Source organism: Mercenaria mercenaria, chromosome 2 (assembly GCF_021730395.1).
Source record: "Mercenaria mercenaria strain notata chromosome 2, MADL_Memer_1, whole genome shotgun sequence".
Lineage (NCBI taxonomy): Eukaryota > Metazoa > Mollusca > Bivalvia > Venerida > Veneridae > Mercenaria > Mercenaria mercenaria.
The window spans coordinates 75,252,592-75,279,807 of record NC_069362.1 but is presented as its reverse complement, the minus strand read 5'-3'; the positions used below and the strand labels follow the sequence as shown (position 1 = coordinate 75,279,807).

The window sequence follows — 27,216 nt, the reverse complement described above, 5'->3', positions numbered from 1 at the left end:
GCCACCATTGTTCTAACAGGATATAATTAGTAGCCAGAAAACAATAAAAAGAAAAAAACTGTAGGAGGTTCATCTTTAGGACAGATAGAGAGATATGCACTGATACATGTTAGCAAATATACAAAAAAACTGATAACTGGTTCAGTCAGGATGTAAACATTGTACAGTGAACACAGGAAATAATCAGTCTAGAAGTTAACAGGATTTACTAAATGCTTTCTCCCTTCTCTTGTGTATATATAAAGGATTAATCAGTGGAATGTGGATTTAATTGCTCTACTATATTTCATGCAACACAATAAAGTAAAAGTTAACATTGAAGAGTTGTAACAGTATCAGAACTGAAGAATAAAATTGTTTTAAAAAATTCAAAAAAGTTCATTTTTGTTGGATTGGAAAATTTCAATTAACTAACAAGATGACAATTGTTGAACGCAGCTTCCTTGTGAGTTTCATGGTGGATGCCCGAGGTGGGGCGATGCGAGGTACACGGCACAGCGGGATCCGATTTGTCATCCCGCCAGGCAAGGCATCCATGCCGACAAGGATATTATGCCGACTGATCAAGAAGGAGAAACTGCTCCACCCGCCTGTGGTGAACGAGGGAGAAGCTCTAGCTAACAGAATCATCGAAATGGGACCACACGGAACTAAATTCTTGGGGTAAGTAGAACTTTTCTGTCATGTACAGTACATGGCAACATGATTACAGTATGCTGTCAGGTAAGTGGTCTATGTTTTACGTAAATACAAAACTGAGCAATGCAAGTAAGTATAATTATATTGTGTACATGTTTTGTCTGTGGAAAATCATTAGCTGTTGGTGAGGTCCTAGAAACGGATATCAAACCTGACTTTGAATACATGTCAAATATTCCTCTGTGTCCACATCTGTTAAATCCCCATTTTGTGCAGTAAAATGGTCATAAAAGCCACTAATGACATTCAGGCGGCTTGATTTGCTACCAAACAGCTGCATGTCTGATCACTTTAATGTTTTATACAACCTGAAAACATTTTCTCCAGTTTTTCCTTAACATGCAAAAACCATATTCAGCTGTGTCTTATCATTTTAACACCATATTGTAAACAGTTTGTTCAGATTTGTATTTACATTTTCGATAATGATCTATGTCAATATCTGAGTAAATACCGTATATACTCGCGTATAAGGCGCCCTCGCTTATAAGACGCATCCTGATATTGGACTATCGATCGGGGAGGTTTTGCACTGACCCTCGTATAAGACGCAGTCATATTTTTATACAAACTACATCAGAAATTTGTAGAGATGCATTTTTTTTCCCAACATTCTATGATTTGCGACAGAAAATAGCAGAAAATGGACAATTTTATTGTAAAAATGCAGAATTTAAATGAATTAGTAACAGCGGAAAAAGGTTAAAGAAAGGCCGAAATTTTGACAATATCCGCCGATTTTATTTTTAAAAGAACTTGCAGGCTTGTTTTATAATTGTTAAATAAAATAAATTATTTTAAAATCAATTTCGTGTGTAAAAATGCAATGTAGTAACTTCAAAACGGCGGAAAAATTGACGATTTTCGCCGATTTTATTTTTGAAGGAACTTGAAAATCTGTTTCATAATATGTAGAATAAAATAAAGTATTCTAAAATCCACTTTCATTTGTAATAATATGCACAAAATATCTCCGAAACGGGAGAAATTACGTCTAGAAATGTGACGATATTCGCCCATTTTACTCATAATGCTTAGAAACGCTGATGTTCGGCCATGTTTCCATAAACAGTAACACAGAATGTTTAGGAAAATAATGTATTTCTTGCAATTATTCGAGGATACGCAATTTTTAAATTGCTTTCAAAGGATCTCAATACATGTTTAGGATTTTTCATTCAAACATGCGCTGCATACAATGAGAAAATTAATGAGGATAAAATATCCTCTCCAATTTTCCCAAAGTAATTAACGCAAGTTCGAAAAAGCAAACAAACAACAAAGCAAATTACATATTTTAATTTTATGTGACATACGGTAACTAATAATGCATTAATTTATCACATATTTCAAACACACAAAAAAACTGACAATTACGTATCGATTGATTACTGATAAGATAGCAAAAAAGGTGGCGAGATTAGGATACATGTACTTTTATGGCAGTAAATCTGACACATTTGTCAATCAAATATGGAAATGCCCACTTTGAAATGTTATCCAATCATATTCCAGTTCCGAGTGGCTAGACATCCCTACTGTACCTTCATTTGACTAGAGGGCAGAATTAAAATAATTGCAGCCGACTATTCTATGAAGTCGCCAATTAACATCAATCAGTGTTTATGATACATTTATTTCTATACATGTGTTTATTTAACAGTTTGCACCTTCAGATGATTTATAATGGGTGCGTTTTAACAGTTTACACTTGCAACAATTATAGGTACCGTATCATATGCAATTGGGGATAATTAACTTTTACTAACTCTCTGTTTGCGGGCGGTGAAAAAGTATTTTCTTTGCTCAATTATATCAGTCATTTCTAATTTAAGTAAAGCTAATTCGTCAGATTTTCTGAAAGAATTTTTTGATTTTAAAAGAAAAAAAATACATTTGTAAATAAAAAATACTTCAGATATTAAACTACCAAATCGTAAAGTAAGTAAATAATAGATCGTTATTGAGGACCGAACACGGTGCTTGTCCGTTTAGATTTTAGAACGATATGCAAGGCTGACGATAAACACAAAGTAGCGGGTTGCAGGGACTCGGAAAAAAATACATTTATAATTAATATAACTTTCGCAATTAATCTATCAAATGTTAAATAGGTAGTAATTTAATCTTTATAGCGGACCGAAATACGGTAGTGTCCGTTAATGTTTTTAGCAATCTTGCTATGCGCATGGGCTGCGGAAACGAAAAACGAAAGTACATGTCTGCAACGGGAAATGAGATGTCATGACCCTGTAATACTCGGGGACTTTTTTAAAATTTTTCACTTAATTTTTTGTTATTGCGCTTAAAGAGCAGCCATTTAGGAACGAAGATATGATCCCAAAACTGCGTTTTATACGCGAATATAGACGTATAGCAATTTTGATTTGTTATAGGAATGTTAATATCCACAGGTAATTATATAGGTATTATTGTCCTACTTCAGCCTTGACACAAAGTGTTCAGGTCTTTCAGAAAGGTGTTCAAAGTGAAGTAAATATAATATACATTTTTTTTACAGATACTCTATGAATGTACTAAAGATTTTTCAGTCTGTAAATTTACAGACATTGGTTGAAATTACAATTGTTAAAATGAAATGTATTACTTATTCCATAGATGAAACTGATAGTTTGGATCACTTTAATTTTGTCAAATTTTCAGAGAATTCATCCATAATGCCTAAAAATCACAAATCACCTTCATTTATACATGCAGTCTGTAAAACTGGTTTTGACTTAAACTGGAATTTGAACAGATTTCCTGCACCTAAATTTACAGAGGTCTATACAGAATGTCTGTTTAAAGATGATATCCTAGATCTGATATAAGTATACATCTTGTCAGTTTAAAACTTCTTTAAAAAACTGTAAAAATAATTTATGACAAGTACAATGAGATTTGTTTTCCCTGATTGGGAGGAATAAGGGTCTAGTGGATGAAGTAAGTGTCAGCCATTGGGCTTGGCTTGACCTGGTTACATCCCTGTTTGGGTCATAACTGCTTTTCCTCATATCACTAAACTGGTTTCTCCAAGAAGGCAGAGTCTGGAGTAGTGAAATGCATTTTTGATATACTTCCAAGCTAATGATGATACATTTTGACTAATTTTAAGATTCCAGTTACTATTTTACTCTAATAGAAGTTCATTATAGTCGCTCTGGCATCACTGGTTCGACCATAATAGAAGGAACTTCCTAAAATCTTGTCAGAGCTTGAGTAAGGAATTTGTTTTCATGTAAAATCAGTATTTTTATCAAGAGAGACAAGAGTGAGTGTGTATGGTAGAAAGTCTGTAATGTTTATCAGGTAATAAAATCAAGGTAAATGTTTGCATGAGGTAATGTTATAGATAAGCCCAACATGAAGACTTTATCTGTATCTACAGCACCTTGTATACTGCTGATAAGCCACGGAGACTGGAAAAGTGGGGGTGTGGGGGGGGGGGGGGGGGGGGGGGGGCAGAAAATGTAGAAGCATGATGAATAATGGTACAGTATTTCATTAGCATTTGTTATATAGAGGAAATTAAGTTTAAGTAAATGCAGCAGATGGCAGTGGTGTAAAACACATGTAGAAAGTTGGTTAGAATATAGAACATGATGTTGGTATACTCATATGTTAGATGTTGTCATAAATTTGGGATGCTGCCATATGTTTAGGTGAACCCCCTTTGTAGTGCTCAGATGAAAACAATTTAAGACAAATTAGTTTGATTCAAATCAAGTTAACCATCAGTTGTTGTGGTTTTACATAATTATAATAACAATTTTTTTTAAGTTTTGACTACATTTTTGTCAGGCTGCATCAGCTTGGGAAATAACTGTAGTTTGTGATGAAATCTTGCTTAATCACTTTGGCGACTAATTTAGTAGAACACTGATGTTCTGTAGTGAAATAGTCACCTGATGGCAGGCTATGATTATTTGTTGGCATGTATAAAATATTTGGCAGCAAGATCTGCCAAGATGTGTTTATGAATCATACATAGTTCTCCAGGTGTTCTGCAGCATACACTGTTTCTGTTGTGTTATGACATACATAGTTGTTGAGGTAGCATGTAAAAATATAGATCATAATGAAAATAAATGATAACAAAGTTTGAATATAATGTGTAATACAAAGCATTATTGCTCTAGTTCTGTACCTTTTCAAGATATGGCCTGCCAGTGCAGAGTCCGGCATTTGAGATACTGTTCATACAAGGGCATATGGAAGAATCCTTTCATATTAGAGCTTTTAAAAGTACCATTTTTATAATGGAATTTGAAAGAACTCATTATATGGGCATTTGAAAGTCATTCATACGAAGGCATTTGAAAGAACCGTTCATTTAATGGCATAAGGACTTACGAAAAAAACTGTATATATGAGAGCATTTGAAAGAATGCTCATATGAGGGCCATTAGAAAAAAAGTTGCATTTGAAAGAACCATTTGAAATAATTGTTTAAGTGAGGGAATTTGAAAGAACTATATGTATGAGGGCATATTTATATGAAGGCATTTGAAAGGACCATTTACATGTGGGCATAGTCAAAGATATTTGAAAGAAAAAAAATTGTGTGAGGGTATAATTATGAATGTGAGGGCATTTGAAAGAACTATTAATTTTGTTTGAAGGCATTTGAAAGAACCATTTATATAAGGGCATATTTAATGGGTGCAAAATTATGACAGAATGATTTGTATGAGGGCATATTACTAAGAGAGTATTTGAAAGAACACTTTATATGAGAAGCTAAAGAATCAGTTTACTGCTACCTCTTTGTGCAGCAAAATTATTTGCTGCAAGACATATGTGCAGAAAAAGTTTGATGCTGCCTCTGTCTGTGGAAAATATTTACTGCTCCCCTACAGTTTGCAGAAAAAGTAGCTGCTACAATTTGCAACTACCTGTTTAGAAGTATTTTATTTCTGAACCTAGACTTTCACATGATTTTTTTCATATATATAAAGTATATGATGGAAAAAAGCTTGTTCAGAAACCACCTTGAGTAGGGAAGGATACTGTTGATACTTTTTATTGAGAGAAAGGAAGAAAAAAGTTGACAGGAAGTGGACCCTTGAACAAATTACAGCCTCACTTGAGACTAGAGAGAGCTGATTGCTAGTGAATCAAACATTCAATTAGAAATATTGAGATATTGCATGTTTTCTCATGCATTGTTTGTTTGTAAATAATGACGCTGAAAGGAATACAGCCAGACACCATCCTGGTAGGCTTTAGAGAACTTTTAACAATAAATTCTATATAATTTCATGTATGACATCTGATATAAAAATAGATAAAGAATATACCTTTTTGTCCAGTTCCCTGTTCTTTGTATTATATTACAACAGATAGTTGAAATAGTTCAGTGTTACATAAATACATTAAGGGTTAAAGTACACCATGGTCTTTGTTGAATCTTATTTTTATCTCCTTCTGACATTTCTTCATTAGTCTGTGAATACTTTGAGGTCCATTTGTTGATTGGGTAGTGTTTGTGACACTGCTGACCTATCCAGACAACAGACCTGTAATTGGCACCCAAGAGGACTCTGGTGGAAATTATATGCTACAATTTGATTTCCATTTGATTGTTATATCTGACATTTTAAGTAGTTTACATGCAAGGGAATGGAGTGACATTTATTATACCTACTGTGTGATTGCATGAGAACACTTCAAAACTTGATTTTCAAAATAATATATTTCAGTGTTTCTACACCACAAAAAATTTGGGTGACCTAGATACAGAGTTAGATAAAATAACTGCAGACATAGGAATTAGTAATAGGATTGTAAAAAGACAATAAGAAAGGCATAAATGTTGTCAAAAATTTGTAGTCAAATAAATCTAAAGGTACAGATCAGGGGGAAAAAACAAGTTTGCTAAAGTTAAACCAAATTGACAAGGTATAAAGATTTTCATGTGAGTTCCAGCGTTGGTATATTTGTTATTATCTGAATAACATTGCAATTATATGAGGAGTTGCCAACATAGTTGGAATGCCAGGGAAATCTTTGAATTCAGTTGAAACATTTAACTATTGGCATGTTTATTCCTGTAAGCTAACAAGATGAAAATTGTCAGGAACAATGGCAGGCAAAAGATTGAGATGAGTCAATAATGCCTTGCTGTATAAGACAGTATAGTGTCACTGTTGACATTCCAAAATCCAACAATGGTTTAGAAAATTGGGCTATTAATGCATGATGTACTCCCAAAAATAGATGACCAACTATTCTGACTATTTAAACCACAACTTGATAACAACAGTTTAATTAAAGCACAGTATGAGACACAGAATGGTACAGTCTTGTATTCATTAGAGAAAAAATGCAGTACCAGTTTATCTTGCAAATTAATCCAATTATCTTACAATCATCTGACCTTTAGGGAAAGAATTTTGTTACAATAATTGAAAAGGTAGAGTTTATCAGCTGGTATTGATCAGGCCAAAGCAAGGTCAAGAAACGTTTTAGAGATAACTGATATGTTTATATATGTGTCTGCCCTGATAACAGTCTGGATAGATAACTTCCGTATCTTATGTGTCAGGTAGTAAGATACTATTACTTCAAGGGTGTCAGTCTTTACCTGGAAATATTAGCTTTGCAAAGTAGTTTTACCTCGTTATTCTGGCAGCTTCTCACCTAGTTAGACTTGACAATCTTTGGTCTTGAAATGCACAACACTCTCCCATACCACCACCCATTAAATGTGAAGTAACCTGTATAAGTTACTCAACATAAAGCAAATAATTATTCACTTGATTTTAATAAAATGAAGGGACACAATTATAGAGATAAATAGTCCATGAGTAGTTGTCTCCCTTATATTACACATTATTCCTTTGCAGAGGAATTTGATTATATAAGTGGAGTACTTAAAACACTTAGCCTGATTATGTGCATTTATTTTTTCCAGACCTGTACTGATTGAAGTACCACATTTTGCTTCACTGAGAGAGAGAGAACGGGAAATTCAGATAATGCGCAGTGACAATGGTGAGACCTGGTATGAGCACCCGTTGGTAGCCACTGATGATGCGGTTGCCCAGGCGATGGCTGGAACTTTCGAGGGTGGGAAACCAATAAGTAGCATGCTGAGTGAGCTTTATGTTTTGTATTGTTTTTGTTTTGTTATAGAGTTTTATGATATCTTAACACTTCTATCAAATTTAAGTCATTTTCAATATGAAACCCTCTCTGAAGCAGCACTATAAAGTTGGGCATTGGGCTCACTGCTACAAGTAGACCGTTATTTATATGACTGAAAAATTGTTGAAAAAGACCTTAAACCTGAACACACACACACCTCTCTAAGGAGTAATATAATTTATACAATTTTACCTTATTAATCAAAATGGATATGAAAGAAGAAAAGAAGAAATTCACTGCTATGAGTATGAGTAGCAGACTTACACATTTGGGTCGAAACCTTCAGATATAAGATCTAGGTACATAAATAAAGCTAATGGTGATGGTTTATGACTGTAAACTTTTAAAATCCAGTTAATGGTTTTGCATTTTCTTGTAAATCAAAGATATCATCCAACTCTTTTAAGAGTATTCTTTGCTAGATTAGATTTGTTTTCACCTTCAGGTTTGATGTGCTAAAGATCACCTAGCATTAATTACATTTTTAGCTCATGTGAACTTTGTCCAAGGTGAGCTATAAGTATAGGTAAATGGTCCGGTGTCATTGTCCATCAACCTGTGCCAACATTTCTACTAAAACATCTTCTCTGAAACTACAAGTTACACCAAACTTTGTCAGTAGTATCCTGGCATGGACATTATCAAGTTTATTCAAATGGTTAAACTTGTCCACAGAGCTAGAAATAGAAAAAACCTTTTAATGACTTCACATGAACTACTTGATGGATTTCCATCAAACATGGTCTGTAGCACCATTATAAGGTCCTGTCCCGAATTTGTTCAAATGGGGACAGTTGGCTGTTAATGGCTGATAGAGTTAAAAAATACAAAAAAAACAAAAACACTTTTACTTTTTTAATTCTTCTTGTGTACCTTCAAACTCTTGGTCTGTCGCATCATTATAAGGTTCTCTTCCACTATTTTCAAATGGAGGCACTAGAAAAAATAATAGAGAAGCCTTTAAACAACTTATTGATGGATCATCACCAAATCAAAATAGTCCACTTGGCCCTTGAAGGGTCAGCCAGACCTAAAAACAGAAAAAAATTGAAACTACTTTTTTCATGAACCAGTGAATGGATCTTCTCTAAACTTGGTTAGTTATATCCTTGGATTGTCCTCTCTCATACTTGTTAAAGTGGTTCTGCTGGACTCCTTCGACAGGACAAACAACTTTAAATAACATACTCTCATGAGCCAGTTGATTGATCTTCATTAAACTTGGTCTTGTATGGTCCTTTCTTTAAGTTTGTTCAAAATATTTCCACTTGGCCACGTTTAGAGACTACCACAGTAAAAAAAAAACAAAAAACAAAAAAAAACTTCAAATAACTTTGATGCACTGCGTAATGGATGTTCACAAAACTTGCTGAGAAGCAAGGTATAAAGGTTGCGGTCCTCCTCAGGTGAGCAACTTAGGCCAATTTGGGTTTCTTGTCTGTATTAACGATTTTCCTTTGTTTGATGTGTGCACATTATTACATTGATTTCACTCTTATAATGTAAACAGCACAATCTTGGATTTTGTTTTTGTGACTGCATCTGATTCTGTTGTAGTGAATTGATTTTTGATCAAATTTTCTTTGTTTTAGTGCTAGTGAGATTTATTACACTTCTGTTTATTCCCTCCAAAATAAATAAAGAAAATGTGCTTGGCTAAAATATTGTTCCAGATGATTGGCAATAATATTCAAAACTGTAAAATGTATAACAATCAAAAAGAGTGGAAATAAACAGTAACATGTGTTTATCTTTGTGATTTGCTGTTGTAACCAGATTTATGCTAGTTCTTTATTGTTTATCACCAGAAAAAAAATTACTTTAGAAAATAAGATATTCTTATAACATTGCTGTAAAATGTCACTTAACTTACATTAGCCAATCCTCCCCAAATTGATAAATGAGCCGTGCCATGAGAAAACCAACATAGTGGGTATACGACCAGCATGGATCCAGACCAGCCTGCGCATCCGCGCAGTCTGGTCAGGCTCCATGCTGTTCGCTTTTAAAGCCTATTGGAATTAGAGAAACTATTAGTGAACAGCATGGATCCTGACCAGAATGCGCGGATGCGCAGGCTGGTCTGGATCCATGCTGGTCGCATACCCACTATGTTGGTTTTCCCATGGCACGGCTCAAATTATATAATAATGAATTTCATACTTCATTTTACTACAAACTTTCACTGTAGTTTGCGTAGCTTCAAAAGCTGGTAACACAGATGATCCAGACTTCTTACATTCTTTCAGTTTATCTGATGACAATATTGTTTGGTTTTAGACTTTGAGGGTGAAGATGAATTGGCTGGCAAGAGAATTACACGTATCCTGACTACCGACCTGCCACAGTACTTTGCCATCATTTCCCGTGTGAGGATAGAGAATCAGTACATTGGAGAGGAAGGTGGTGTGATCAGCTCCAAGGTTGTACCACAGGTCCAGGCTGTCTTCCCACAAGCTGCATTGAACAAGAAAATCCGAGTTGGACTTCAGGTTGGCACTTTCTGCAATTTGTTATATGATGCACTTTTGTATAGAAGCCCACCCGCTTAGCTCAAAAGGTAGAGCACAGATCTACGGACTTGGGGTTGAGTTCAATCCCTGGGCGAGGCATATGTTCTTTATGACCATTTGATAAAAAGACATTGTGTCTGAAATCAATCGTCCTCCATCTCAGTTTCATGTGGGGAAGTTGGCAGTTACTTGCAGAGAACACGTTCGCACTAGTGCAGAATCCAGGAACTCTGGTTAGGTTAACTGTCCGCAGTTACATAACTGAAACACTGTAAAAAGTGTTGAAAAAAGACATTCAACCCAAAACAAACAAAACTAAAAATAAAAAACCTTTTTGTGTATGGACACTCAGTTTGAAGAGCTGAGTTTTTCAGTCATAACACTTGTAACCAAGATCTTACGTTCGGAATTTGTTGGATGGTATTCTACAATGGTAATAAAGCTTAACCCTTAGCCTGCTGCAGGCGAATTTAACAGCCTTTGCAAACAGCTTGGAACCAGATCAGACGCCGATTAAATCGGCGTCTGATCAGGTTCCAAGCTGTTTGCTACTCTGACAATATTTCTTCCAATTTTGGAGCAAATTGAATGAAACTTAACAATTTTAGCAGAGGACATTTCCAACAGACGACAATTTACCTAGCATGCTAGAGGTTAAAAAATTTGATTATATATCTGCTGTCATGTTGTTACAAACATAACAATTCTATTTCAAACAGGCACAGCCCGTTAACCCTGAGATTATTTCCAAGTTGTTTGGTAACCGTGTGGCATGCAGTCCAATTGTCACTGTAGAGCCACGGAGACGTAAATTCCACAAGCCGATAACACTGACCATACCTGTACCGAAGGCGGCTCAGAAGGGAATGATCAACCAATATCCAAATGAGAACCCAACATTACGCCTCCTTTGCAGTATCACAGGTGCGTTTAATCAAATTTCATTTTAAGTTTATCCAGGTTTTGTCATTATAAAAAATATCTGATTTTTTTATAACTGCTTTGTGTCGCATTCTGTTTATCGAAGTCAAAACATCTTTAATGTTTTAAAAAAGCAGCACAGCATTTTCCTTTTTACATATTTAAGAAAAGTTTTCTTGAATTTTTTTTGTGTCAGCACATAGATGTATTAATTAACAGCTTTATTTCTCGTTTCTAACCATAGATTCTAATATGTGACCAGCAGTTACTACGCATCAGTCATCCTGATGTTAGAAAATGGGGTTCAATAATTGTACCCCTTTACTTAGATAAATAAATATGACATCAGTTAGAGATGCATAATGTAACTGCTTTATAACATATTAGAATCAAACTTGTTGTGCTTTATTGGGGATCTACAGAGGCTTGGAGATGAAGTAGGAAAATACTTTTTTACCTTTGACCTGCTGGTGGCAAGTGATTCTGCCGTTGCGACCAGTGCAGACCAGATCAGCCTGCACGGATCATGATCTGCACTGTTTGCTTTTCAGTCAGTAAATTTTCAGTGAACACCCCTTAGAATAAAAAATGATATTGCCCAAATTGAATGATGGACCAGTCCATTTTAGAAAATTAGCAGGCTAAACATTAACATCTTATATTGTATGCAGGCTCTATGTCCTGCACATAGTATACTCTCTAGTATGCACACCATGATTAACTACAGATAGTTATTCTTAAGATGTCTCTTGAACAAATGAAAAATCAGAATAGCATCTAGAAAATTACCATTAGCTAATTATGCAGTGCATGAGATAGTGTGTTGTGCCAATGACTTAGAAAGAGTATTTTCATATGTCCCCAAGCTTCGGCTGGAATCACTTGAAGCCAATACAAAATAATATCATGTTCTCTGAAAATTCCTTTGAGCTGCTTTCTCACAGATAATTCACTTATTTTACGTAACATTTGAATGATTGACCAAGCAACATAATTTTTGTATTGTGTTGCTGTGAAATCTATTTATGAATGGAAGAATAAAAGAAAAAAAACATGTTATTGTTTCGGAGGTTGTCAACTCAAATGTTATTTTCCAATATTTTCCCAGTTTTTGTCAATTTTTTTACTCACTCGAATACATAGAGATTTGTCTATTTGTACATAACTTACAACTTGCCAAATAACACTGTAATAAAGTGTTCTATTGTGTTAAAATAAAAAGGAATGCAAGTTGATAGAGCCAGTTCAATTTTATTTGAAATTACTTTTTATTTTGCTTGTAAATTCCTATATTTTAGCCAAAATCCTCATGTACTTGTATTATTTTGGATAAAAACTAACAAAAGGGTTGACATCCTGACTTCACATAATCATGCATTGTCAGTTTTCTTAGAAATATGAAAATAGCAGCACATTACAAAAACAAAATTTAAAGAAAAAAAACTTTCACAGATATACAAATCTTGGTTCGGAAATTTTTTTTTTGGTATTTTGTCATCTGTGAGTAAGGTTTTACTGCGATGTGTATTTTCTGTGTATTTACTTTTATTGATTCACAAGACAAATATTTGTATTTATATTGTTGTAATAATTACTTGTTTCTGTTACTGCAAACTAACAGGCAATCATGCCGTACATCGAGGTAACTAACATGTTGTCATGTATCCAAGCTAAATCACCTGTATTGTCTCTTTGTCTAGTTATCATGTGCTGTCTCAAAATTATTTATTCAGTTAAAACAGTATTTGAGCTGCACCATGAGAAAACCAACAGTGCATTTGCGACCAGCATGGATCCAGACTAGCCTGCGCATCCGCACAGTCTGGTCAGGATCCATACTGTTCGCTGTCAAACCCTATTGCAATTAGAGAAACCGTTAGCAAACAGTATGGATCCTGACCAGACTGCGTGGATGCGCAGGCTAGTCTGGATCCATGCTTGTTGCAAATGCACTATGTTGGTTTTCTCATGGTGCGGCTCAATTTATTTCAGAACTGTATCTCAGACTTATTTGTAGATAGTGCTAGAAAAAAAGTGAAGGCAGTATAATTGTTTATTATCAGAATGAAAGTTTTCATCATTGCACTGGATCCAGAGTTATAAAGCTATGTTTGGAGACCAGTTTCAAACCTCAAGTTTTATAACCTTTGGTCAAAGTTTGTGTCACTTGTAAACAATATAGAATTTTAAGTGCTTAACATTCAGCCTGAATTCTAATACAGAAAAACATTAAAACATTTCTCAATACTTGACAAAGAAACCTTTCATTATATATTTTTCTTACAAAAAATGAAAACAGACACAAAATTGATGAATCGGAAAATTTTGTAAGGACAGTGCCAAAGATTCAGTGGTATCTGTATATGTTAAAAAAGAACTGTGTTTGAAGTTGTATCCTTTAATGGTGTGGCAGTATTTCTGGGAAATGATATGAAATTTTTCTGTGAAAGGGTTGGCACCTTGCTTACAATTTGCTATGTGGCACCTTCTAAAACACATCTGCTTTGTCTCGACTTTGGATAAGTTTTACTGAGGTCTGAATGCTTTCCCTTTTCTTTACTGAGATATAAAGTAAAACAGTATCAAGAAAAAACATATGCATGAGTATAAGTATATAATCATGTAAATATTTGTGTTGTTAATTTCCTGAGAACATTTTAGTCAGTAATAAACTACATACTTCTGTGATAGAATTTGGAAGACATCTTATGTCACTACATATTTCAAATTTCAAACAACTGACCAGCAAACATTTGTATTTTTCAGTTTGGAGATATATCCAGCATTTATTAACCACTGCAATGTTTCTAGCTGTCTTGTTCTGTCTTTTTTAGAGCGTACATTTAACAACAATGATTCATAATGACACTTTTTGTTTTGCTTAGAGTCTTCTATAAAAGTATCAGGGAGTGATTTCAAAAAATATTGTTTATTTTCCAAGTAAAAAGACAAAAATTTATAACATTTTCACCAGATCTTTTGTATTGTAGGAGGAGCTAATGCCGCTGTATGGGAAGATATAACTGAGAACAAAAACCTGCAGTTCACCAATGATTGTGTCTCATTCACAACTACAGTCTCAGCAAGGTTAGCATAGTTTCTGCTTACCCTATTGGCTAGCTCATTATACCCACGCTGTATCTAGCAGAACTAGTCCCAGTTCTCACATATGACAAATGTTGTCGTGGGTAACTGGGCTGTAGTAATAGAATTTCACCATGTTTTATTCGGAGCATTGACATATATTCCACTTTTCGGCTTGTATTGACCAGTAGAAGTGGCCAGAGGACGAGTGAAATTTTCTGTAAGGTCATCCTGCAGGACAAGTGCAGTTTTCCAAGTATAAATGACTGTTCCAATTAATCAGACCATCCCGGCTAAATAGTTGTGCAACACTGTCGTAATATCAGTTTACAAGCTGTTTATTTCTGATTTTTCGTGTTTATGCATCAAAATGAAACAGGAAGCGAGCCGGTACTTGCAGGTGCCCATTTGTTGCTATGGCGCATATGATGTAAATCAGACTTTGCATTGGTTATATCACAGGTATTTGCAGTATTCTACATTGTACATGTAGAAGTGTTGTCTGCAAAAATATGTTGGACATCTGAAAATTGCAGGACTAGTGAACTCTATTGCAGGACGAGTAGCAATTGTAAGTCACTAGTCCTGCACGATGAATTGTCTCTGAAAAAAGATTTTGTCCCCTGTAATGAGAATTGATGGAACTGTGGACAGCTATTGAACCAACATGTATGACTTGAATATTTTAGAAAAAAATTCTGAAATCTGGCACAGCAAAGTTACATTTCATATTATTTTCTGTAATATTATGTGGATATCTGGTATCCTATTAGTTTAAGGGAATGTATCTGTTATGAAAGGCACATATTTAAAAAAGCATCCAAGATGACCTAACTGTATATTTTTCATGCAAATTCCAGGTTTTGGTTAATGGATTGTCAGGCAACAACAGAATCGGCCAGCATGGCCACTGAGATATACCATGAAGCCATCAATGTACCATACATGGCTAGATTTGTTATGTTTGCTAAACGTACAGGAACAGAGGAAGGTCAGCTGCGAATGTTTTGTATGACTGATGAACGTACAGACAAAACATTGGAGAAACAACAGAACTTTACAGAGGTAGCGCGCAGCAGAGATGTAGAGGTCAGTATAGAAGACTTGGAACATTTGGAATGCATAAATAATGAATTTTAAAATAAATGCAGCAGAAATGAGAACATTCTTGACATGTGACATTTGAGGAAACAAAGCAGATGTAGATTGTCAGAACTTAGATTCAGTTCTTCTTTAACAATGAAATTGTCCTCGAACATACTTTAATCTTTAGAACTTTCTCAGTAAGCATTTCATCTTCCAAACTCTTCAGTAATGTACTTTCATCTTGTAGTCTGAATATTGATCAGTTATATATATGAGCCGCGCCATGAGAAAACCAACATAGTGGCTTTGCGACCAGCATGGATCCAGACCAGCCTGCGCATCCGCGCAGTCTGGTCAGGATCCATGCTGTTCGCTAAGTTTCTCCAATTCCAATAGGCTTTAAAAGCGAACAGCATGGAGCCTGACCAGACTGTACGGATGCGCAGGCTGGTCTGGATCCATGCTGGTCGCACACCCACTATGTTGGTTTTCCCATGGCACGGCTCATATTATTATATTGATACCTTTTATGTTTTCTGTGTAGGTGTTGGAAGGAAGGCAACAGTTTATTGAGATGGCTGGAAATTTGATACCTGTCACAAAGTCTGGCGACCAACTCTTCATCGATTTCAAAGCTTTTCGTGAGAACCGCCTGCCATGTACAGTGCGGATTCGAGACCAAGATCAAGAGTCGGCCGCCAGAGTGGCTTTCATGAAAGAACCTAAGGTGGCACGAGGAGAGGCTCCTCAAAATCCCATCTGTAATCTAAACATCACCCTGCCAGGATGGTCTAAAGTAAGTTCTTTTATTACATACTCATTTCTATTCCCCGTTAAGTTACAGTGGTACTGGAAATGTCAATATTTTTTTCTAGTGAAAATTTTCTTTGACAAAAAATTAATGTTTCTGAGTTTATATGTTATACATCATTTTGAGTAAAACATTCTTCTGTACTGTACTTTATACCATGATCACCCAATAGTAGATTCACAGAATATATGAACACGTACCTCTTGTATTCACTTCAGTCATCTTCTACCATGGAACTTGAAGGTGAAGCTTCCCTGGAGGTAAAGAAACGACAGTCCCTTCTCCGAGAACATGGAATAGGTAATGTATAGTTTCAACACATAGAGTAAATTGCATGTTTCTAAATGTATTTAATACAGAGAGTTCTGTTTTAACCATTAAAATTGAAGATAATCGGTTGTGATTGAATTTAATTTGGCAAAAGAAAATAATTGGAACTTTTTTTAAGAAAAGTGAGATGGAGTGTTATGTGTTGTAATTACAACAAACATAATTACCTAAATTGGCAAGTCTTATTACATTCCCAATTAATGACGACATGAAACAGTTTTCAGACATTGAGATAATACAAAAAGGTATGATAAGGTAATGTACACTAGTTTATACGTTTTACCCATTACAGTGTTGGAGGATAATATAAGTCGCGCTCAGATCAAGCTGACAGATGTTGCTGACACATTACAAGGTGACTGGGTGATACTTGCCCACCAGCTTGATATAACGGGACCTGAGATCAACGATATAAAATCTGACTACCATACTGTCAACGATCAAGCACTTGCCATGTTACAGCTGTGGGTCTCCAAGAAAGGAGAAGAGGCCACAGGTAAATACTAGAAAACAAAGTCTGATATACCTGACAAACGTGATAAGTCCATAGTCTTCAGTGAACCTCTATATCTTATAGCTTAATTGAACATATTTAGCTATGAGAAGGAGAATACAAGAAAATGAATTAAGAGGTCACTAGTTTGATCCCATAATTGAGTTGCATGTTCTCTATTATTATTTGAAATAAGATAATATCTCTGAATTTACTTGTCATGTGGTAGTTTCCAGTCACTGGGAGAGGTACAGTGTCTTAGAAACCAGTAAGGTTGTCTGACATCACAAAATTGAATAGTTTTGAATCCACATCAATTTTTACTAAAGTAGTGAAGAAAACTTGAAGCATATTTCAGCCACTGTTTAGACTATATCCTTTTGAACAAACACACAGGGCCCTCACTCTACTTTGGGGGAAGGGGTCCGCAGCCCTCAGGCGGGGGAATTTTCGCGTCGTTTTAGCCAAAAGGGGGAATTTTCATTGCCTTCAAAGAATAACATACTATGTAAGAACTATAACATGTATAACTCTCATTATAAACTAAAGTTGTTTCTTTTTCTCAACATACTACTGGTAACTGCAATTATATCATGTCAAGATCAGCTTTTCAGGGGTCAAGCTATACTGTTATTAATGAAACTTCCACAAACTTTACCTAAAACAAGTACATTTATCATTACAGATTTTTTTAATCAATTTATATTTTAGTTGTCTAAAAGTGGGTTGGGTTTGGTGCCTTTGCATTTTATTATCAAAAAATGCTTCAAAATAAGGGCTGCTTTTGCAATAGTGATCATATTTTTCTTAAATGCAGACTTTCAAATGGCTTTTTATTTAGATTGTTCTAGAAAAATCTTGTAAGAAATGATGAAAATGTCCGAAAATCACGGTCGCGAAAACGGGTGACAAATATGGAAAACGAAAGTAAACATTTAAAATTCTTGATGAAATACCCGTTTTAAATTTCTTTTTTTTTTTTTTACCATACCTGTTCAATACTTACAATTTCTGCTTATTAAAGCATTTAATTTATTTTGGACCAAACAAAGCCTCGGCAATGATAATAAATTTTCTATAGACCGTAACGGTTGACCGGCTCTCGTTATCGTATCAAGCAAACAAAATAAACAAAATAATGATTTTAATTATCCAATTTGTGCAAAGACGATAATCTAAAGCTGCATTGTTTATCAATTATTTTTTATACATTGATCAGTAAACACCTTTGATAATGACAGGGATTATTGTACTGAAATAAACCGCGAGATGACCACGTGTCAATCGGCGCGTGGCGTGATTGACATCTGTTGGCAGCTAATTAACATATGACGCTCCGCCTACTGCCATACTTCCGCGAATGTCGGCGAACAATATTGAAATTGACTGGGATTTTGATTGACAAGGGGCAGAACTTTCGAACACGAGACGCATCAAACAAAATTTCCGCGAGTCAACCCGACGCACGAAGCATATATTGTGCGGGTCAAATACGAGTTTTTCTCGATTTTCGCGGATCAAAAACCCGGGACCTCGGGTCAACCGAATGCCCAGTAAGGGGGATTTTTTTTCTCAGGAGGGGGAAAAAAGGATACTATTTTGGCGGGGGAAGCAGCCGATATTCGGCGGTAAAAACGGCCGATCGAGGGCCCTGAACACATGACCCCGGCTGGGTTTGAACTTCCAGCTACCAGGTTTAGCAACCGATATCAGCCAGACCACAACACATACTGACGTAGTTTGTTCAGTTAAATTTGTCTAATCTGCTCTTTATTTGTAGATGAAACTGAAATGATTTTTGAAAAAAAGTTATATATTAAAGAAATTGTTAAGCAGTGAAGTTATTCTTACACCAGGAATAGCCCAATTGTAGAAAGTCTAGCAGTTTTTGAAAGAATCTGTTTTTGTTGCTTTAGATTGTTATCACTTGGTCAATTCAATAACATTTGAAGGAAATAATTGACAGGCAGATACTTTAAACAGCAATTTGCTAAAATTGTAGGTAATTCATTAGAGAATGGCTTACGGCAAGTTGGCAGAGAAGATGTAATAAAGAAAACAATGTATAACGTCGAAGTCGTGGAGGACGAACTTGAAGCAGCAGCAGCAAGGGCAGCAATGGACCAGTCAGGTAATGCCATAAACCTATCATAAATCCACTAGGACTGAGGTAATGATTTAATGAAATATTTCTGAATCTTACTAGATTAGTGTCAGAGTAGGGTTAGGGAGGAGTCAATTTAAAGCAGGTAATATTTGATAGTTTTTCTTCAGATTTTTCATCATTATATTAGCTTCTGTGGTCCTAATCAGTTGGAAAAGACTGAAATATCACAGCTGATTTGTGACAAATATTGAATCAGTTCCAGGGTGCAATGCAGTTTGGATGTGTTTACAAAGCAGGATTGAAACCAATTTTATTGAGTTGGTGGATTTGTTGTGGAGTGTGGTGATATGTTCACTCTCACACTCTCTCTCTCTTTCTGGCATTCTTGTGAAATTAATGATTTTACAACAAAATGGCCTTAATCAAATTACCACTTGTGTAATTTTTAGCCCACCATCATCAGATGGTGGGCTATTCAAATCACTCTGCGTCCGTGGTCCGTCCGTCCGTCAGTCCGTCCGTCCTTCCGTCCGTTAACAATTTCTCGTTATCGCATCTCCTCAGAAACTACATGGGGGATTTTGACCAAACTTTGTCAGAATGATGTATTGGTACCCTAGTTGTGTCCCCCTGAAAATCAGACTGGTTCAACAATTTTTTAGTAAGTTATGGCCCTTTGTTTATTTCTATAATTTACATAGATTTATATAGGGAAAAACTTTGAAAATCTTCTTGTCCAAAACCACAGAGCCTAGGGCTTTGATATTTGGTATGAAGCATTATCTAGTGGTCCTCTACCAAGATGATTCAAAATATTTCCTTGGGGTCTAATATGGCCCCGCCCCGGGGGTCACATGGTTTATATAGACTTATATAGGGAAAAACTTTGAAAAGCCTCTTGTTCAAAACCACAGGGCCTAGGGCTTTGATATTTTGTATATGACATCATCTAGTGGTCTTCTACTAAGATTGTTCAAATTATCCCCCTAGGGTCAAATATGGCTCCGCCCCGGGGGTCACATGGTTTACATAGACTTACATAAGGAAAAACGTTGAAAATCTTCTTGTCCAAACCACAAAGCCTAGGGCTTTGGCATTTGTAATGTAGCATCATCTAGTGGTTCTCTACCAAGTTTGTTCAAATTATCCCCCTAGGGTCAAATATGGCCCCGCCCTGGGGGGTCACATGGTTCATATAGACTTATATAGGGAAAAGATTTTAAAATCTTCTTGTCAATAACCTACAACATTCAAATTTGGATCACATGTATGGTTTTGAGTGGCAGGATGAACCTTGACATGAGTTGACCTTGATTTTGACCTAGTGACCTACTTTCACATTTCTGTAGCTACAGCCTTCAAATTTCGACCACTTGCATAGTTTTGTGCACTGAAAAAAACTTTGACCTTGACTTTGACCTAGTGACCTTCTTTCACATTTTTGAAGGTACAGGCTGCAAATTTGGACCACATGCATAGTTTTGTGTTCCAAATTGGAATTTGACCTTGATTTTGACCTACTGACCTACTTTCACATTTCTCAAGCTACAGCCTTCAAATTTGGACCACATGTATAGTTTTGTGTACCGAAACAAACTTTGACCTTTACATTGACCTAGTCACCTACTTTCACATTTTTGAAGGTACAGGCTTCAAATTTGGAACACATGCATAGTTCTGTGTTCCGAAATAAAATTTGACCTTGATTTTGACCTAGTGACTTACTTTCACATTTCTCGAGCTACAGCCTTCAAATTTGGACCACATGCATAGTTTTGTGTACCGAAATGAACTTTGACCTTAAGATTGACCTAGTGACCTACTTTCACATTTCTGTAGCTACAGGCTTCAAATTTAGACCACATGCATAGGATTGTGTACTGAAACAAACTTTGACCTTGACATTGACCTAGTGACCTACTTCCACATTTTTGAAGGTACAGGCTTTAAATTTGGACCACATGCATAAATTTGTGTTCTGAAGTGTAATTTGACCTTGATTTTGACCTAGTGACCTACTTTCACATTTCGTCATTGAAATTGATCTAGTGACCTACTTTCACATTTCTCAAGCTACAGCTTTCGAATTTGGACCACATGCAAAGTGTTGTGTACGGAAATGAAATTTGACCTTGAGCTAGTCAGTAAGTCTTGAAATTTGGAACACTCAAAAATGGCACATTGGTGGGCGCCAAGATCACTCTGTGATCTCTTGTTGTTAAAAGGGTTTATTTTTAAAATGCAAAGAGTAATTTTTTTAGACATGATTTTCACCTATTAAGTCATAGTAACAAAGAAGGTATTTATTCACTTAGCTACACATTATGATGAATAAACATGTCTATTTGACAAATAGTAATGCCTTTCCACATTTATAGTATTATCCAAATAGAAAGTAAACATGTCTTTTTTCGCTGCGCTTTCAGGCTTCGACAATTTCGCAGATGAGATTGGTATTTCTAGAGATTCGTCTCTCAAGAAAGGCATGTCTCTAGATGTAGAGTATGATGAAAAGGATCTTGTCAAGGTATGGCTGATTTTCTTAAAGCAGTTTGATTTCTTGGACAATTTAATATCCTGGTTTCAACTACTAACTCCTTTTTCCTTCCTTAAAAAAAATAATGTCGTACGTGTTAGGACATGGTTTTTAACACAATCTTGCAGTATGAGGTTATCATTCCAGCATAGCTTCTGCTTAAAAAATTATATATCCTAAACAACGGCTTTATCATTAGATAAAAACATTGTTTGGAGTTCAGATATACAAGAATTTGTCACAAGAGCATAGCCCAAGTTATTTTTAGCTCAACTGATTGTCGAAAAAAATCTACGAGGTATTGTCGTCACTTGATCGTCAGCGTCGGCATTGGTTAAAATTTTTGTTTAGGTCCATCTTTTATCAAACACTGTAAGAGCTACAGCTTTGAAACTTTGCTCACTTGTTTACTGTCATTAGGGGCTATGTAGGCCAAGAACCATAACTCTAATATGCATTTTGTTAGAATAATGGTCCTTTTTGTACTTAGAAAATCTGAACTATAACTCTTTTCTTACATATTGTCCAGCACTTGCAGACGAGTGATGGCACCATTAGGCGGTGCTCTTGTTATTAGATGCATCTAAACAATGATTTTATCCTATGATACAATCACTGTTTGAAGTATATTATTTCAATGCTAACATCGTATCCATCAAACATTTGCCTGTTTTGTGTCTTTCATTTCAGTGCTTAGCCATAAATGACATTTGCTATTATGATGTATATGCTGTGACATACAAACAATGATTTTATTGAATAATAATGTCACACTTTCAGCCTTCTTATTGCAATAGGAAAACAAATAATTTATTTGTGTTAGAATATAAACAGTGCTCTGCCTGTAGAAGTCACTTGTTATTGAAAATACATAGCCCTTTGTGACAGGTGACTGATGTGGACAGTGCATATTTCTGTATTCCATTCTAAAGTTTGGTCTCCCTATAAATGTATGTTGTTATCCTCAATATTTACCACAGCTTGCCCTCTAGAAATAGCAAAATGTGTTACACACAGCAGATAAATAATATCTTGTATAGCCAGAATCAGTTGAAATTGTATGATACCCGAGTATATCATGAAAGCATTTTAAAACTGATAAGATTGTAAATTATTGGCTGTTTTCCTAATGTGTAGAAAGTTTGGATGTTTTTTTTTTCTTTAGTGTTTTACATGATCATGACATGCTTGCTGCTGCAAAATGACCTGCTTTTATCCATTTTTTCTCTGCCTTCTTCATTAGTTTATATTAACTAATGTTACTAACCCACTTAATGTACATAATGGTAACTTAGCACCTCAACTGTGTCTGCACAGAATGTTTCCCAGGGGAAATAGCCAAATAAATATTGTTTTACCCAGAATGCATTTTCTCACTTGCATGTTTCTAATACTGTAGATACATGAAGATTTGCAGGTGAGAGTTATGTCCACTATTTGTTTGTCGTCTGCTGATAGATGAATATATTGAAAATGTATTTTTTTTTTGCGATTTGAAGTAGTTTCCAAAATAAAGTGTTGAACGATTCTAACTTTTGGTCATATTGAGTTTATGTCTTTATGTGAGTTATAGTCTGTTCTTTCTTTGTCTCTATAACCTGTTGTATAGTCTGTTCTTTCCTTTGTTTTGTCAGCTTTCTTTTCCAAGACTTTGCCCTTTGAAAGTTTAAAAATCATCCTATTGCTTTTAATGATTTGTAGTAAAGTGCAGAATATTAGTCCTATGTCTGCATGTGTTGCCATAGTTGTAAATAACATATCTGTCAAAAACAGAAAAACAAACAACTTTTCGTTATAGAGAATTATAGCGAATTTTCGCTAATGTACTAGGTACCAGTAGTCATGAAAGATTTCTTGCATAAATTAATGTGTCTTTTGAAGTAATGTACATACTTTCTTACATTGAAATAAAGTTCATATTTCTGGTATATTAGTTGCAATTGTTCAGTTTCATTGCTCAGTTGATATGTGATTATGTCATGTTTATTTACTTAGTTGATGTTTGGAATGTTAGTATAGACAGTAAGGGAGACCAACTTTCTAATCTATAGAGTAGAACATTATACATATTTTTCTATGTTAGACCACTTTTCTTTCTTTCTGTCTATCAGTCTGAGAAAATTTGTATTTGTAAGAAGGTAAAAATTGAAAGACTGTCCTGAAACATTTGAAATGTTTATTTTCATGGTCTTATATATAGGAATAAACTTTCTTGAAAACCTTTTTTATTAGGGATTGTGTCTTATTATTTGCAAAAATATTCTGTCTCACAATTTTGGTACATTTTTCTACTATTTCTGTTTAATAAATAGTTGTATTAGCAAGGTTATAATTTTTTACTATCCATATTACAGGATGTTTCAGACAAAATTACAAAATAATCAATATAGGAGTTTGGGATCAGTGAAGGCCATAACCAAGATTAAACCTTAAGGAATATGATGATAATCTATATATAGTTAAACATTTCCTATCCCATTTTATGAATATTACTCATGAGGAAAGCATTCCTAATATTTTTACTGAATATTGTGTAATAATTATGTTCTATTAAATTTTGTGTTTCATTTCTTATCTGCAGATATGCAGGGATATACACCCCTAATGAATATTATAACTGATTTCGATTTTGACACTATTTCAGGAGTCAGAATCGGCCAATGAAGAAGACAACTTTTCTATTTCGAGTGAAGGAGAGAGAAGGGAGATTAGAGTTGCCCCACAAGCGCCTGCGGAAGGTGAGATGCTTGTCATATTTATCCAAGGTTAATTAATTAGCCCAAATGGTGAAAGCCGTTGTAATTTGATTATGCTGTTCCTTTATAAATGTGGGAAGTATACAGATATTCAAATATGAGAAATGTTGAGAACGTGTTTTTACAAAAGTGAAGAGGAGCTAGTCAGTTATTTTTTGTTACATTAGTAATTATAAGATTGTCATATTCTACAGATTTTAGTTCAGTTTTGATAAAATAGTTTCAGTTCTATTATCTTGTATAAATAAAAACTAACATGAAATATTGTTCTAGATTTTGAATTTCTAAAATTTTACATCAAAAATCAGTTTTTAGGCAATTAGTTATACATTTTTCTTATCAGTTCTTTTGTTGTCACAGTGTACTATTTTACATATACGAAGATATAAAAAGCTATAGATATTGTTAGTCTTTCTTTATTCATTTTCATATTTCATTGTCATTTGTACGTGTAAATGTGAGTTTGTGTGTATAGCTATAAGGTTAAGATTGTATTTTGTGTTTTGTTATTTGGTATAACAGGTTATGTTATATCTGTTTTGTACTGTATGTGTTTAGGGCTTCAGTTTGTTTATATAGGAATGCAGTTTGCAAGTGGTAGGATATATGTTAGTAAACAATCACCATCATTCATCTTTCTTTTCCCACAAGTGGACAAAGACAGTAACAAATACACTTTTGTAGAATCACAAATTATGATTTTATTTAATTCCAAATTTCATGAAGGATTTTTAAAATATCATAAAGATAATCAACGCATATGTTCAAGAATTGTGGGACTTTATTCAGTTTGTTCGTCTGATTTTTTTCATGGAGTCTAGAAAAAGTTTTATGTAGCTACCATTGGTCTTTAGCTTCAGTTAAAATGTTTGTATATTACTGCAACTAGGAGACAATATTTCAATATCTGAAGACATGATAGCCACAATTGATGATCGACGAAATGTCGCATCAGCCGAGGAGGAAGATAGACCAGAAATTTCCGATAAAAAGAAAGAGGCTTACATTGATCTTATAATGCGTATGGATGAATTCGAGGATGAACGTGAACGGCGAATTGCCACAAATAAACCTGAAGGTATTGACACTGGGGCCAAATGGCTGTTCCTACACAAGCCATCTTTAACACTGCATGATGGGGTGGAGTTTTACTAACACTTCCTGTTGTTGTTGTTGTGGTTTCCTGTTATGATGCATGTTATGTTGTAAAGATCTGTATTTAAATTATTGTTTATGTAGTTATGTCTCTTCAAACATTTTGATGCAATCAGATTGTTAGCTCACCTGTCACAAAGTGACAAGGTGAGCTTTTGTGATCGTGCAGCGTCCGTCGTCCGTCCGTGCGTGCGTGCGTCCGTGCGTAAACTTTTGCTTGTGACCACTCTAGAGGTCACATTTTTCGTGGGGTCTTTATGAAAATTGGTCAGAATGTTCACCTTGATGATATCTAGGTCAAGTTCGAAACTGGGTCACGTGCGGTCAAAAACTAGGTCAGTAGGTCTAAAAATAGAAAAACCTTGTGACCTCTCTAGAGGCCATATATTTCAAAAGATCTTCATGAAAATTAGTCAGACTGTTCACCTTGGTGATATCTAGGTCAAGTTCGAAACTGGGTTACGTGCCATCAAAAACTAGGTCAGTAGGTCAAATAATAGAAAAACCTTGTGACCACTCTAGAGGTCACATTTTTCATGGGGTCTTTATGAAAATTGGTCAGAATGTTCACCTTGATGACATCTATGTCAAGTTCGAAACTGGGTCACGTGCGGTCAAAAACTAGGTCAGTAGGTCTAAAAATAGAAAAACCTTGTGACCTCTCTAGAGGCCATATATTTCACAAGATCTTCATGAAAATTGGTCAGAATATTCACCTTGATGATATCTAGGTCAAGTTCGAAACTGGGTTACGTGCCATCAAAAACTAGGTCAGTAGGTCAAATAATAGAAAAACCTTGTGACCACTTTAGAGGTCACATTTTTCATGGGGTCTTTATGAAAATTGGTCAGAATGTTCACCTTGATGATATCTAGGTCAAGTTCGAAACTGGGTCACGTGCGGTCAAAAACTAGGTCGTAGGTCTAAAAATAGAAAAACCTTGTGACCTCTCTAGAGGCCATATATTTCAAAAGGTCCTTATGAAAATTGGTCAGAATGTTCATCTTGATGATATCTAGGTCAAGTTCGAAACTGGGTCACGTGCCTTTAAAAACTAGGTCAGTAGGTCAAATAATAGAAAAACCTTGTGACCTCTCTAAAGGCCATATTTTTCATGGGATCTGTATGGAAGTTGGTCTGAATGTTCATCTTGATGATATCTAGGTCAAGTTCGAAACTGGGTCACATGCCGTCAAAATCTAGGTCAGTAGGTCTAAAAATAGAAAAACCTTGTAACCTCTTTAGAGGCCATACTTTTGAATGGGATGTGTATGAAAGTTGGTCTGACTGTTCATCTTGATGATATATAGGTCAAGTTCGAAACTGGGTCAACTGCGGTCAAAAACTATGTCAGTAGGTCTAAAATTAGAAAAATCTTTTGACCTCTCCAGAGGCCATATTTTTCAATAGATCTTCATGAAAATTGGTCTGAATGTTCACCTTGATGGTATCTAGGTCAGTTTCGAAACTGGGTCACATGCAGTCAAAAACTAGGCCAGTAGGTATAAAAATAGAAAAACCTTGTGACCTCTCTAGAGGCCATATTTTTCATGAGATCTTCATGAAAAGTAAAGA

At 35.2% G+C, this 27,216-nt stretch overlaps 1 protein-coding gene across 50 annotated transcripts in view; it reads left to right on the top strand.

Moving 5' to 3' along the window:
- The window catches only part of LOC123564339 (titin homolog), a 244,984-nt gene that overhangs the window by 107,909 nt on the left and 109,859 nt on the right, over positions 1-27,216 (top strand). For 37 of the 50 annotated variants that reach the window (XM_053536978.1, XM_053536998.1, XM_053536986.1 and 34 more), the window contains 14 exons: positions 439-663; positions 7,616-7,797; positions 10,129-10,340; positions 11,081-11,285; positions 12,904-12,924; positions 14,273-14,369; positions 15,227-15,455; positions 15,997-16,248; positions 16,482-16,563; positions 16,886-17,089; positions 19,089-19,217; positions 21,620-21,720; positions 24,374-24,467; positions 25,375-25,563. In XM_053536978.1, coding sequence (XP_053392953.1) covers positions 439-663; positions 7,616-7,797; positions 10,129-10,340; positions 11,081-11,285; positions 12,904-12,924; positions 14,273-14,369; positions 15,227-15,455; positions 15,997-16,248; positions 16,482-16,563; positions 16,886-17,089; positions 19,089-19,217; positions 21,620-21,720; positions 24,374-24,467; positions 25,375-25,563 — 2,222 coding nt within the window. The remainder of the gene's footprint in view (positions 1-438; positions 664-7,615; positions 7,798-10,128; positions 10,341-11,080; positions 11,286-12,903; positions 12,925-14,272; positions 14,370-15,226; positions 15,456-15,996; positions 16,249-16,481; positions 16,564-16,885; positions 17,090-19,088; positions 19,218-21,619; positions 21,721-24,373; positions 24,468-25,374; positions 25,564-27,216) is intronic. The other 13 variants (XM_053536991.1, XM_053536997.1, XM_053536996.1 and 10 more) reach the window with 4 other exon arrangements.